Source organism: Nilaparvata lugens, chromosome 6 (assembly GCF_014356525.2).
Source record: "Nilaparvata lugens isolate BPH chromosome 6, ASM1435652v1, whole genome shotgun sequence".
Lineage (NCBI taxonomy): Eukaryota > Metazoa > Arthropoda > Insecta > Hemiptera > Delphacidae > Nilaparvata > Nilaparvata lugens.
In genome coordinates, this window is record NC_052509.1 from 6,818,110 (window position 1) to 6,831,915 (window position 13,806).

Sequence of the window (13,806 nt, forward strand, 5' to 3'; positions counted from 1 at the left end):
GTATGGAAATCCATTGAGCGAAGTACAGAATGGTTTTCGCATGTCTAGAGGCTGTATGGATAGTATATTTACTTTAAATGCTTTGTTAGTTTGCAGATTGTGAAACAGGGGAGGAAAGTGTATGCAACGTTTGTGGACTTCCAGCGAGCTTTCGACTCCATAGACCATGCATTGATGTGGGAAAAACTATACAGATATGGTATAAGCAGGAAGTGGATTGCAGTTCTTCAGGACTTCTATCGCAAGGCTACTGTGAGAATAAGTGCTGCCAATGGCTATACAGAGGAGGTTCCAATAACACAAGGAGTGATGCAGGGTGACACTATCTCACCGATCCTGTTTGCAATTTTTATCAATGATATGGAAGACTATTTTGTGAAGAAAGAGTGTAATTATGTCAGCATCAATGAGAGGGCGGGCTTGAATCTCCTGTCATATGCTGATGACTCTGTTCTGTTATCCAACACCCGAGTAGATGCACAAAAGAAATTGAACGTTCTGCAGGAGTACTGTCATCTAAACAAACTTGTTGTTAACGTATCAAAGACGAAGGTATTGATATTCAAGAAAAGTCATGGTAGAGCAAGGAGAGAAACACTTTACTACGAAAATAATCCTTTGGAAACTGTCAGCACAATCAGATACCTGGGTGTAGTATTCTCAAACTCTGGTCTTTTCCACCAGGCTGCCAAAGACATGAAACGTAAAGCAGCATCAGCATCTGGATGTGTCCAGAGAATAGTAGTGGATTCCCGTTGTTCGGCCTCATGGAGTTCGAGAGCAAAATTGTTTGATGCTATGGTAAGATCTGTACTATTATACAGCAGTGAATTATGGGCGCTTAGATACTGGCAACAGCTGGAGGTCATTCAGACAAAGTTCATCAAGTCATCTTTCTATTGGCCAATCAGAACACCAGGACGTCATCATCTTGTCTACAATATTTTCAAATCAGCATTCAACTGGTGGCTTAGAATCCTGAATATGTGCGACAACAGAGCACCAAAGATGTGCTTCAGAAGACTACTTGCAACTGATGCAAATGAGAATAAAAAGTACAATTGGGCTTCACAGATGAAGGAATTCTTCGAGGACATAGGCTACGGTCACATATGGCACAACAAGACGGGCAAGTGGCAAAGGTTCATAGAACAAATATTAAAGTCTTTTCGTCAAAAATTGTATAATTTGGATGCGGCTGCGGCAATCAATTCACCTCTTCGTGTGGCCTACCGTCAGTTCACAACCTACGACATCGCTCCATATCTTGAATCCAACTACCACATTATAAAGTTAGACTGTTTAGCCAGATAAGGATTTCCATGCATACTGAAGCCATCGTTCTCCACTTGAAAGGTGTCAAGTATACAATCAACCCTCAGGTGCCTTGTCTTTGTGTGGGGACTTTGAAGCAGACGAAACGCTGGAGCACATTTTTCTACATTGTGATTTATATAGCGGTTTCAGACAAACATATCTGAGGAAATACTCTCTGAATTGCCTAAACGACATTTTAAATATAAGTGATGGTCCGGAAATTAACGACGTCTTTAGTTTCATGTGTCAAATGCTGAGACTAAGATCTTTTGTGCTCTCAGAATAGTATACTGTTACACTGTTATACTGTAATACTGTTGACATGCCAGCAATGATAACTTGGACTTTTTTATTATGAGTAGAAATATTAATATGGAACTCTATTATTGGTTTTGTTGTGTGAAAAACTGTCTGTGTTTATTTATGTGGAACATTTTCATGAACTTTGTAATCGTACACTGTATGAAGCAATAAATAAATTCAATTCAATTCAATTCAATTCAATTCAAATGGAGTAAATCATGGAAATTTATAATTGTGAATATAGAAACATAAATAAAGCTATTTGAATATTGCAATCTTATTCTGAATCGTTTGATTGAACAAAATAGGTAACATGAAACTAAAATATCATGAATACCGTATATAGGTATTTATGTTTTAAATGTACGGTGATATGATTTGTTCTAAAAATTAGAATTGGAGCCGTATTGTGCTTGAGCCTGTCCCTGTAAATCATGGTTACCTACTTTTCTACAAATTGTTCAATTCTAAATTATTGAATAAATACATAGGCCGGTTGAATTATAAACGTGATTAATTTCACGATAGCCAATCAGAAAAAGCCTTCTTGATAAGACGGCTTCTCTGATTGGCTCTCGTGGAATTAATCACTATTAAAATTTAACCGGCTGTTGTGCAACCGGCACATAGACTTAAAAATCATTGATTATTGGGGAAACAGAAGTTTCAAAGAGTGTACGGTATATTCCATTTTTCATAACATGATGCTTCACTTCCATTCCTTCATGCAGTCATTTTACGAAAATTGTGTATAATCTTCATAAAAACTCATATAAGATTCCCCAAATTATCAACTGGAATATTATCCTGTAGGATTAATGTTCAATTGCCTTTCATTGCTTTGGATAATAATATTGACGCATTGTATGAGGAAGAGGAGAAATAAAGAAGCGTTCCTTGTCTTGCGAGGCAACAGGATGTGGTGGATTAGAGAATGACAAAAGTCCAATTGAGACCTCGAGGGATATGGCCTAATAATGTTTATAAGGAGGGCCTTTATTATGTTGACCAAGATAATGTTATGTGCGTGTCTATGAGAAGGAGTGAGAGAGAAGAACGGGGACATGAGATAGCGAGAGATAGAGAGAGAGAGAGAGAGGAGAGAATCAGATTCAGATTAAGATTCCTTTATTCATGTGTTCAACAGAACACAATTCAACTAACGTTCTAGCGTTAAAAATAAATACCAGTAGCGGTAAAATGACATGGTGAATCATATTAAACTGATGAGTTCTACAATAATATTGAGCAAGAATAATTATGAAAAATGCAAAAGTTAAGGTACCACTGTGATGTTTTCACATGAAACGGTGAAGTTTGGACCTTAAGAAGTCCATTCTCAGAGAGGGTATCAAGGATACCCTCCCCTTCAGCACTTAACCGTGAAAAGAGAGATTGATTGATTGAGTACTTTATTTATGTAGATTACAATATATACTGGCTTATACACTTATATACAATAGCTTACAATACAGCAAAATTATAGATGAATTTACAAAATATAAATTAAGAAAATAATTATAGAGAGGAAGGGAGAGAGAGGAGAGATTATATGGATTTCTTTATTTATGTATGTTACAATATTTACTAGCTTATACACTAATTAACATTAAATGACGATAATGCTAGTTATTCAACAAATTTCACAAAGTATAAATAATTAATCAATGAAAATAAATATAGAATGCAATTAGAATAATTCATAAATCGGCGGTGTTTCAACAAATAATTGTCGATTCTTTTAGAAGGATAATATAAAATATCATTCCCATTAACACACGATCAGGTCGTGAGATTGATTGATTGATTGAGTACTTTATTTATGTAGATTACAATATATACTGGCTTATACACTTATATACAATAGCTTACAATACAGCAAAATTATAGATGAATTTACATAATAGAGACTAAGAAAATAATTATTGAACTGTATATGATATGAAAAAGCAATTTGTGATATAATAGCTATAGATAATAATTATATTGTTATGCATCTACATTAATTGGCGGAGCTTTGGACATATCAATGTCCATTCTTCGGAAAGAATATTAAAAATATCCTCCCCACTAACTCTCTACCAAAGTGAGAGAGAGTGAGAAGGGGGAAAGAAGGGTGATGTGTGGAAGAATTTAATATAATGTTGGAGTTCATTTATTCTATAGTGAGGTCCACGTTATAATGGCAGTGAAGAAAGATAGCAGAACAACGTTGCCGATCCTCTGTCTTGTCAATGCCTTCTGTAGACGGTAGCTGATACAGATTTATTGATGTAATATTAACTGTTCATTCTCGTTTGGAATAATCAATTATAATTTACTAAGCAAGAAATTATAATTTTTCAATTATTTCTTAATCAATTTTCATAATTAAGATGAAATATTTTGTTAATTCTACATTGTTAAAAGACGATCTGGCAACAGAGCAAAGCGAAAAGAGATAGCGCTATCCGCTTTGTTGAATGATAGACAAGGATAGCAATACCATTGCTAATCAAAAACTTCCATTATAAAGTGGACCACACTATAGCGACTCAAATCTACAAGACTCAATCAAATCTACAAGACTCAAATCAAATTTACAAGACTCAGATCAAATCTACAAGACTCAAATCAAATCTACAAGACTCAGATCAAATCTACAAGACTCAGATCAAATATACAAGACTCAAATCAAATCTACAAGACTCAAATCAAATTTACAAGACTCAAATCAAATCAACGTAAACTCAAGTTTTGTGCCTGAAGCATGTGGAAAAAAAAATAGCATAATGAAGTTTATTATTATCTATTCGACCTTCAAATTTTGCCTCAAATCAAAACTAACGTTAACTCAAGTCAAAGCTTAAGATCGGCTTTGAAATTGAAGCTTCACGTGAACTCGAATTAAGTCGCCTGAAATGAGCATCAACTAAAAACAAAATTCACTCATTATTGTCTTATCGTTGAAATATAGGTGTAGGCTTATAAACTCCTATTAGGCTGATTTGAGAAGTATTGTTGAAGAAAAACAATTCAAAGCAAAACTATATTCTTTTCTCAGTGAGAAGGCTTTCTATGAGGTTGACGAATTCTTGTTAGAGTGAAAAAAATTATTATATTATTATATTATTATTATTATTATTATATATAACTGTTTCAAAGTCTATTTTTTCCAGATCAACTTTGGATTTCACAGTGTGTGATAGCTGATTACAAAGAGTGTTCAACGGCTAATTCCATTCCACACAATTTCACATGAGAAAAAACAGTGAAAAAATTTAAACTGACAACAAAAAATATTGTAAAAACAAAAATCAACTTTCAACAAACAGCCTCTCAAAAAACTAATGAGTTGTTCATTATTTCTCGATTGGATCAACCAGAAGAAATCACTCAAATGAAAAGATTTTTTCTCAATTAAAGCAAGCAATCCTTTCAACGGAAAGTTAACTTGAAATCAGAAAAAAACGATGCACAACGTTCAGTTTGAGATGTTCTCGAGTCTGGATAGAAATAGGAAGGAAACACTGATGTCCAAAATAATTGAAAAACAATTGTTTAGTATTTTAGTTTGAGATGCTCTGAAAGTCAACTACATTAGATTTTGACAATTGGAGTTGGCTTGAATGGTCAACGCTCTCAGGATATAAGCAGGGAATTTCCAATTTCTCGTATACACTAACACAGCCGTTTTTAGAACTAATAAGGTAATAAACTGATCAAGAGTCATGTATATAGTAAAAAATAGTTGATTGATGAATCTGATTTCAAATTGTTTGCTATTCACGATTTTCAATTCTAATAATACACTTAAATGTGTAATGCTAGTTCGCCTCCATGGTGTATATTGGATAGGCTAAATGGACTAGCAAACGATGGCAGTCAGACAAACTTCTGATGTTTGTGCAAATCACGCTTGCACTTTCCATTACCCACGCACAAGCAAAAAGCTCATGTGGGCATCATCCGCAAATAAAGAAAAATAAGAATAATTGGCCTTGACGTAGGACATATGAGCTCAATTTTATCCTTTTTTCATGGAATGAGTAATTTAAAAGTGATATCATTGTGTCTTCAGTATTATTTTCTATCCTTCATCAATCATTTAATCGATATTTCAAGAATGATCATCCATAAAGTCATCCTTATCCCTTAATCATTCAATCAATAATTCAAGAATGATCATCCACAAAGTTATCCAACAGAACTCTGACCAAATAGTAGATGAGGCACTCACTGTTATAAGTAACTTTCAATCAATCAATCCATAGTTTATTTTTCCTTCATACAATGCATACATGAATGCCTATAATTACATAAATACAATTGACAATTAACAAAATAAGTTAAAAGTAAAATAGTATTAGTAATACGGAAAGTCCCTGAAAATGTTAAAAACGTGAGCGCAGGGGAAATTGTGTGGAATTGAAGTAGCCGTTGAACACTTTGACCTTGATTTGAATGTCCTAGGACCCACATAGAAGTCAAGCCACAAAGACAGACATTCAATAAAAAAGACTCTGAACTGGATTTGAATGCTCTACAATCCAATGACACGAGGTCCTTGGTACAAGGTCATCCAAGACATCCAATAAGAGGACTTTGACCTGGATTTGAAAGCCCTACAACTCAAGGATACAAGGGCCTTAGCACAAGGTCATCCAAGACATTTGATAAAGATGACCTTGAACTGGATTTTGATGCACTACACACCAAGAACAAGATCATCCAAAACTCATGTACAAGATCAAGGAACAAGGTCATCCAAGAGATTTGATAAAGATGACCTTGAACTGGGTTTTGATTTTGATGCCCTACAAACCAAGCACAAGATCATCCAAAACTCATGTATAAGATCAAGGAACAAGGTCATCCAAGACATTCAATGAAAAAGACCTTTATCTGGAAAGTTATCCCTCAAACAAGATCAAGGCACATGGTGATAGGCATAAGTTGACAAGATCAATCATGCACAAGGTCTATTTGAACTACTCAAGGCTACAAACCATGCACAAGGTCAATTACTACATGAATGACCTTGAATCAATATGAATAACCTTGAAGCTACTCACGGTTGAGATGCAGCGCCAGACAGGCCGTCCACTCATGTCGTGCGATGCGAAGGTCGCGGTCAAGGTCGCACAGTTTGGCGAACGCTCGTGAGCAGCGTCTGGGTCGCGCGACACGACGCACCAGTCGACGCACCTCGGCGTATTCGTCGCGACTCAGGAAGCCCGACCGATCTACGTCCAGTTGCCCGAACTTCCAATCTAGCACTATTTCTTCCGACGCTTCTCCATCTAAAAAAAAAATTACAAATTCAAATTATTCGATAGAAAAATACAAAATACAAAACAACTTGTTATTCTCTTCTTCTCCTTCTTCTTCTTCTTCTTCTTCTTTTTCTTCTTCTTCTTCTTCGTCTTCTTCGTCTTCTTCATCATCATCACATCATCTTCTTCTTCTTCTTCTTCTTCTTCTTCATCATCATCATCACATCATCTTCTTCTTCTTCTTCTTCTACTTCTTCTTCTTCTTGTTCTTCTTCTTTTTTTCTTCTCCTTCCCCTTTTTCTTCTTGATACAGTATAAGCTTAAACTGAAATATTGTATCAGGCTAGTGGCTTCAACTCAAAAAGAATTATTATATCGTGTTATAAAAAACGATACTTGTTAATGGTGGTTCATATATCATTCCATTTTAAAATGGAATATAATTTGAAATAACACTGTGCAAACGGCAATATGTTGTGAAATTTTCGTGAATTAATGAAGCAAGACGAAATAATATGGATGATGTTAAATTGTATGACTGTTTCGAGAGATTGATTGTTAATTAGTAATGATCTAGTTGAATTTAGGTTGAGTTTAATGATCAAAAATATCAATTAACTCACCAGGATTGTCTTTCTGATAGTCGGTGCTGAATATCCTCACCAAATTTGTCACAAAAGCTGATCGATCCACTCGGCTACAATCTGTGAAATAAAACCAAAAAATTATAATAAAATGTAATAATATGTATTCCATAGTTACAGCAGAGCATATAGTATGATTCCTACACAATTCTTCAGGAAACAGTTTCAGCTTACAAACCTGTTGTGCACATCCTATATTTGCAAAAAAATCAATAATGAATAATATTGATGAAAATCAATAATATTTTGACAATCAATAATGATAATTTCAATAATGAAAATCAATAATGAAAATCAATAATATTTTGACAATCAATAATGATAATTTCTTAACTCTCTCCAAGTCTTTGCAGAACCTTTAGTTTTCAAGTAGCTCAAAAATATGAGATCTATCGAGACAATTCATACAACATTGCGATTAAAATTGTTACACATATTTTGTGTTTCAGAGACAACAACAATATAGCTTGAAGGTTTATCATTAATATGAAAATATTTCATGTTACATCTTAGATAATTCTGACGTCAATATATATTTTACGGAAGTCAAGATTACAAGCAGTTCAGGTAAGTCCTTTCTAAAATATTTCACTCGCTTTAAATCATGATAGTTGAAGGAGGTTCACCAACTTTGTAACGTGAACTATTTCGATAAGAAATCAGAGTAGAAAGTGGCTAGAACACTAGAGGAATGTTTTATATCTGGCTAACCAAGTCATGGTTCGGCCAAATCTTGATTTATGTCTCACAAAAGATGTTTCTCAGTATCGTCCTATCTACTCAGTTTCTTCTTTCAAGTAATGTATAAGAGCTGTGAACTCTATGGTTTTCGTGACTCCAATATCCTTATACCAACTTCAAACCAAATACCTCATACCTGTGATCATCACCCTACACATCATTTTATATCTATATATATAGCGAGCGAAGTGAGGTCTATGATTCAAGTCGATGGTTTGGCATTTCTCTTAATGTTCAAATGTTTATATGTTGCGCATTTACGGCGAAACGCGGTAATAGATTTTTATGAAATTTGACAGGTATATGTTCCTTTTTTAATTGCGCGTCGACGTATATATACAAGGTTTTTGGAAATTTTGCATTTCAAGGATAATATAGAAGGAAAAAGGAGCCTCCTTCATACGCCAATATTAGAGTAAAAATCAGACTATAGAATTATTAATCATAAATCAGCTGACAAGTGATTACACAGATGTGTGGAGAAGCCAGTCTATTGCTGTATTTCCATATAAGGTCTATTGTTCCAATCAGGTACTTGTGGATGAGAATACTGCGTGAGGTCTACTGTTCACAGAACTACTAGTGTATACCTATATGTATTTAGGTTAAGGTACATGTACTGTAAAAAAATGTTGTATTTGTTGAGTTTTGTGGAATAAAAATTTGAAGTGAATTGAATTGAAGTAGCCCATATAAGTGAAGTGATTTTATGAATTGAATATATGTATGATCACATGGAAATCATAAAATAATTTGATATAAAACTACATACATCGCAATTTGTGTCAATTATTTCATTCATTCAAGGTACACTCACACAAAAGTTTTTCATTCACAAAATCAAAACAGTTATAGTACGATACAACTTTTTTGACTCAATTGATTCAAAATATAGTCTTACATCCTGATGTATAGTCTTTCATAAAATTCCTCTCAGATCCAAGATTTTATCAGATTCTCACTCACCTTTCATCATCTTTCTCCCTCGCACCTCTGTGCCACCTCTTCTTGTTTTTGCTGTAAAAAAATATGCTCAGTTGAAAACACAAGAAGTCTGTTTTTAGATTACAAGAGCGAGATTACACTTTTTGTGAGATTGATACTGTGGTAATTATTCATATTAAATAAGAAGACTAAGAAATTGTCAATAACCACAGATTTTATTGATAGTTGGAAAGACCGATTTCGGTTGTTACACCATTGTCAATCTTTGATAAACTCTAAGGAGTTTGTCAGAAAGGTGTAACAACCGAAACCTATCTTTCTAACTATCAATAAAATCTGTGGTAGATCTGTAAAATCATAATTTTTTTATTTCAGTAGTTTGTTACGGAACACCATTGTCACAAACTTCTCGGAGTTTATCAGAGGTTTTGACAATAATGGTGTAACAACCGAAACCGGTCTTTCTAACTACCAATAAAATCTGTGGTTTTTGACAATTTCTCAGTCATCTTATTTGATGAGATTACAATTTAGGAATATGAAAAGAAACAGAAAAAACTCACATTAATTTGAAAATATTCTGAAATTTGAAAAGCAAATCAAAATCAATATGATCATTTTGACCAGTTTCTAATTCTTTTGAAAACAATTAACAGTTACAGGAAAACATAACTAACAGAGAATAGCTGAATCTTGACAAATTTTACAACAAAACTATAAAGATTTATGAAATGAAATGAAATAGTATATTTCGCACCTAGGGTCGAAAATGAGACTTTTCCGGCTCGAAATCGGTTTTCAAGTCCGAGGCCGTAGGCCGAGGACTAGAAAAGATTGAGAGCCGGAAAAACATTTTTGCCCATGGTGAGAACGTTTTTTTTTTTCGCCACTCAGAAAAATAAGCAATATATATATGAGAATAATTGTTTATTAGGCACTTCCAAAAGCAAAACAGGAAGGTCATAGCTCTAGCAAATGTGAGGTAATCTGAATATCAGGAAATTGTCCAAGTATTTTTATTTTTTATTCTGATTTGACTAAATAACCTCAAAGATTATGTTCAATTATGTAAGAGGTTGAGTTTATACTTTTTATTCTTCCAAATGACATTAAGATGATATTATTATAAATGTTTTGATTCTTGAATAATAAACACAAATAATGGAAAGTTTTTTGATCAGCTGTGTCTCAGCACACTTGAAATTTGGCCAATCCGAATGTCAACGTCAACAATGCTTGTTGTCGATGACTTCGGAAGTTTGAGGTTAGAAGTTCTATCCTACTCTGAAAATCGAATTTGAATAGCTTATAATATATATCTTATCCGTATTTTATTCATCCAAATAAAATGATAGTATCTTATTGCAGAATACTTATTCAATTCTAGAAGCATAAACTGATTCCGTTTCATAAACCATTTTGTAAACACGTTCACATCAAATCAGAATCAGCTGACTTCAAGGTTATTTTACAGCCCTAGGGCCGTAAAACTTTTACCGGCCTGGTCAGAAAACAATCATTTTTCGGCCTCCATATGACGCACGAAAACCAGCTCATTACATCCAAGTGGGGCGAAAAAATTCTTTTTTTTTTGGAATGAAAAAATTCTTCAATGATGGAAATTAAAATATAAATCTGAAACAATTTTAGTAAGCTAGTTGAAGATATTCTGACCTAACATTTGCTAATCTGTTACTGTTCCACGATTCTCATGCCTATATTTTGGATTTCTGTAGGCGTGTCTAGCCCTGACCAATGACTAAATAATGTTATGAATTTATGACGTTAATTTCAATTAATTCATTCAATTTTTCCGACTTTAGTTGATACTCAAAGTTGAATGACTGCCCTTACACTATTCATATAGAAATTGTTAATCAAGTATTTCAAGTGTTCATTCAACTCTAGGCGATAGGTACTCACAATTGATTAGCTTTCCTTATAGGCTACTATTTTTATAACCATTTTTCAAAAATTCATTCAATTCTAAAGTTTCATCTTGCAGTTTAATGGCTGCCTGTATACTATTCTTACAGGAATAACAATTAATCAATTATATCAAGTTTTCATTTAAATCTTGCTACTCACAGTTAATGACTGCCGACACATCTAAAAAGTATAAATTAGTATTTCACATCTAAAATAGTATATTTCTCACTTGTAGAGTCACTTTTGAGATAATTATGGACTGTTGGTTTGGGGTGTAGCAAATTACAACTTAATAGATTCAATTTTTGAAGCTCAGAAACATATTCTTAAGGTTATGACAAACAGAAACAACCGTTTCCAACAAGTGAATATTGTTCACCGAAAGTAGAGTTCTCAGCGTCAGACAGTTATATGTATTAGTTCTAGTAATTTATATTAAGAAGAATACAAATTTTATCGATTTAATTTTCCATAGCCACAACACCAGAATTAGAAATCTGAATTTTCTTCTCGTTCCCAGAATGAACACAGCTTTTGGTCAGAGATCTGTACAATATTTAGGTCCTAGAATTTACAATAAAATCCCGCAGATCGCAAAGGACGAAATAAATATGAATAGATTTAAAAGAGCAGTACGGAATTGGTTATATGATACTGGCATTTACCAGACCGAGGAGCTCATTGTAAATAGGATATCTATCTATCTATTTCATTCACAATCACAAATCATAATTAAAATATGATTGGGAGAAGACAACAGGCATAGCCCAAAACTGTCTTTTCCCAAATTTTTACAAATAAAAGTTTCAAAAAAGAATGACGTTAGATTTCACTTTTAACTTCAAAAAGTCCAATTAACACTTCAAAACTAATAACTAAACGAAAAATTTCAAATTTTGATATTTTAAAACTAATTAACAACAAAAATATTTCACTCAAATGAACTACTGTCTTAATTTTTATTCTACCCTAAATAACTAACAAACCTTTATAACTAAAATTACTAATAACATTTTTTATACATGTTTCAGAAAATAATATTATGATCACCACGACACATATTATTATAGTGGGGTATCATAATTAGAACTAAGTTTAGTATTAGCAATTTTGTTTGTATAATATAACAACTATGTATATGTTTTGTCAATAAACTTCTCTGGTTGCAATTCATTGGCAATCAGAGAAATTATTATTATTGTTATTAATATTATTATTGTTGTTGTTATTATTATTATTATTATCTAATGTGTTTTTGGATGAAAAGTTAATTTATTTGTGGAAAGGAATGGATGTATCTTTCTCTCTGGACACAGTTAATATTATTGAGAGTTTATAGAAATTGAGATAATTGCAGCAAGATACTCACGTCTCCTAGCCTTGCACTTGGGTCGGCGGTTGCGCCTGGTTGTGTTGGGAATAGGTTTGCCATTGGGTGTGACACACCAGCAGTACCCTGTGCCCGGGTGGCATTGGACGGGTGCGAATCTGCCATCAGGGAGGCAGGCCCCGCCCCTCGATCGACACGGTTGTCGCTCTGCAAAACCATACAATCCAGTGAAAAAACTGGGCAATTTGAAAATAAAATTGGCTGTAAATAGAGCATACTTCAGTAACATGAAACTTTTGATGAACAGGCTCATATGTAGAAACACGAAACTTAAAATATATGAGAGCCTAATTCAACCTGTTGTAACGTACGGCTGTGAATCTTGGACGTTAACAAAAGAAGACAAAAACCATTTAGGCGTTTTTGAAAGGAAAATCCTAAGAAAGATTTATGGTCCAGTTAAAGAAGGAGAGGAGTGGAGGAGAAGAACTAATTCAGAGCTCGAGGCATTGATAAAAGGCCGAAATATTATAAAATGTATAAAGGCACAGCGGCTTAGATGGTTTGGACATATCTGTAGAATGAACGAAAACAGAATGCCTAGAATAATATTCAAGGAGAGGCTACATTCAAGAAGAAAGATAGGAATGCCGAGAATAAGGTGTGAAGATGAAGTGAGAGACGATCTCCAAAAAATGGGATATAGAGGATGGAGACAATTAACAGAGGACCGAGAAGCGTGGAGAGCTGTAGTGGAGGCGGCAAAAGCTCATATTGGGCTGTAGTGCTGAAGAAAAAAAAATTGAAAATAAAATTGCTGCGAAGGAATTTCAATTTCAAATAAATAATCCAGTGAAAAATACTAGACAATTTCAACTGAACTTGATATTGTAAGGAGATTCTAGGCGATGAGGAAATTGGAATTTAGAGTTGGTTTTGTTCACAATCAGTATTCTAGAGCAGTGGTTCCCAAGTTCCCTTCTTAAGGCTGTGCAAAGGCTGAAAATAAACTTTCTATTGGTAATATTTTTCAAAGTTTTTCTATTTGTATAATTATCATCAAGCTATCATAATAAAAAAGGTTTCTCAGAAAAACATTTTTTTCCTATCATTACTTATTGAGATATGAGCGCCTAAAGTTTAAATTTTTGGGACAGAACATTTCAAATTTGGTAAGAGATAAATCCATGAGATTTAAAGTATTAATTCTTTATGGTATTGTTGATCTATTAAAAAGAAATTTTCTGAAAATATCAATTTTTAATAATGCTACTCAATTTACCAAAAATGACCAAAACCAACTCACCAAGAAGTTATTTTTGGCCATTTTTAGTGAATTGGA

General features: G+C 33.6%; 1 protein-coding gene across 1 annotated transcript in view; it reads right to left on the minus strand.

The window, feature by feature from the left end:
* The window catches only part of LOC111055981 (SPARC-related modular calcium-binding protein 1), a 90,338-nt gene that overhangs the window by 36,124 nt on the left and 40,408 nt on the right, over positions 1-13,806 (minus strand). Inside the window, exons 3-6 of the mRNA XM_039431339.1 lie at positions 12,504-12,671; positions 9,227-9,277; positions 7,499-7,579; positions 6,675-6,902 (exon numbers count right to left, since the gene is read on the minus strand). Coding sequence (XP_039287273.1) covers positions 6,675-6,902; positions 7,499-7,579; positions 9,227-9,277; positions 12,504-12,671 — 528 coding nt within the window. The remainder of the gene's footprint in view (positions 1-6,674; positions 6,903-7,498; positions 7,580-9,226; positions 9,278-12,503; positions 12,672-13,806) is intronic.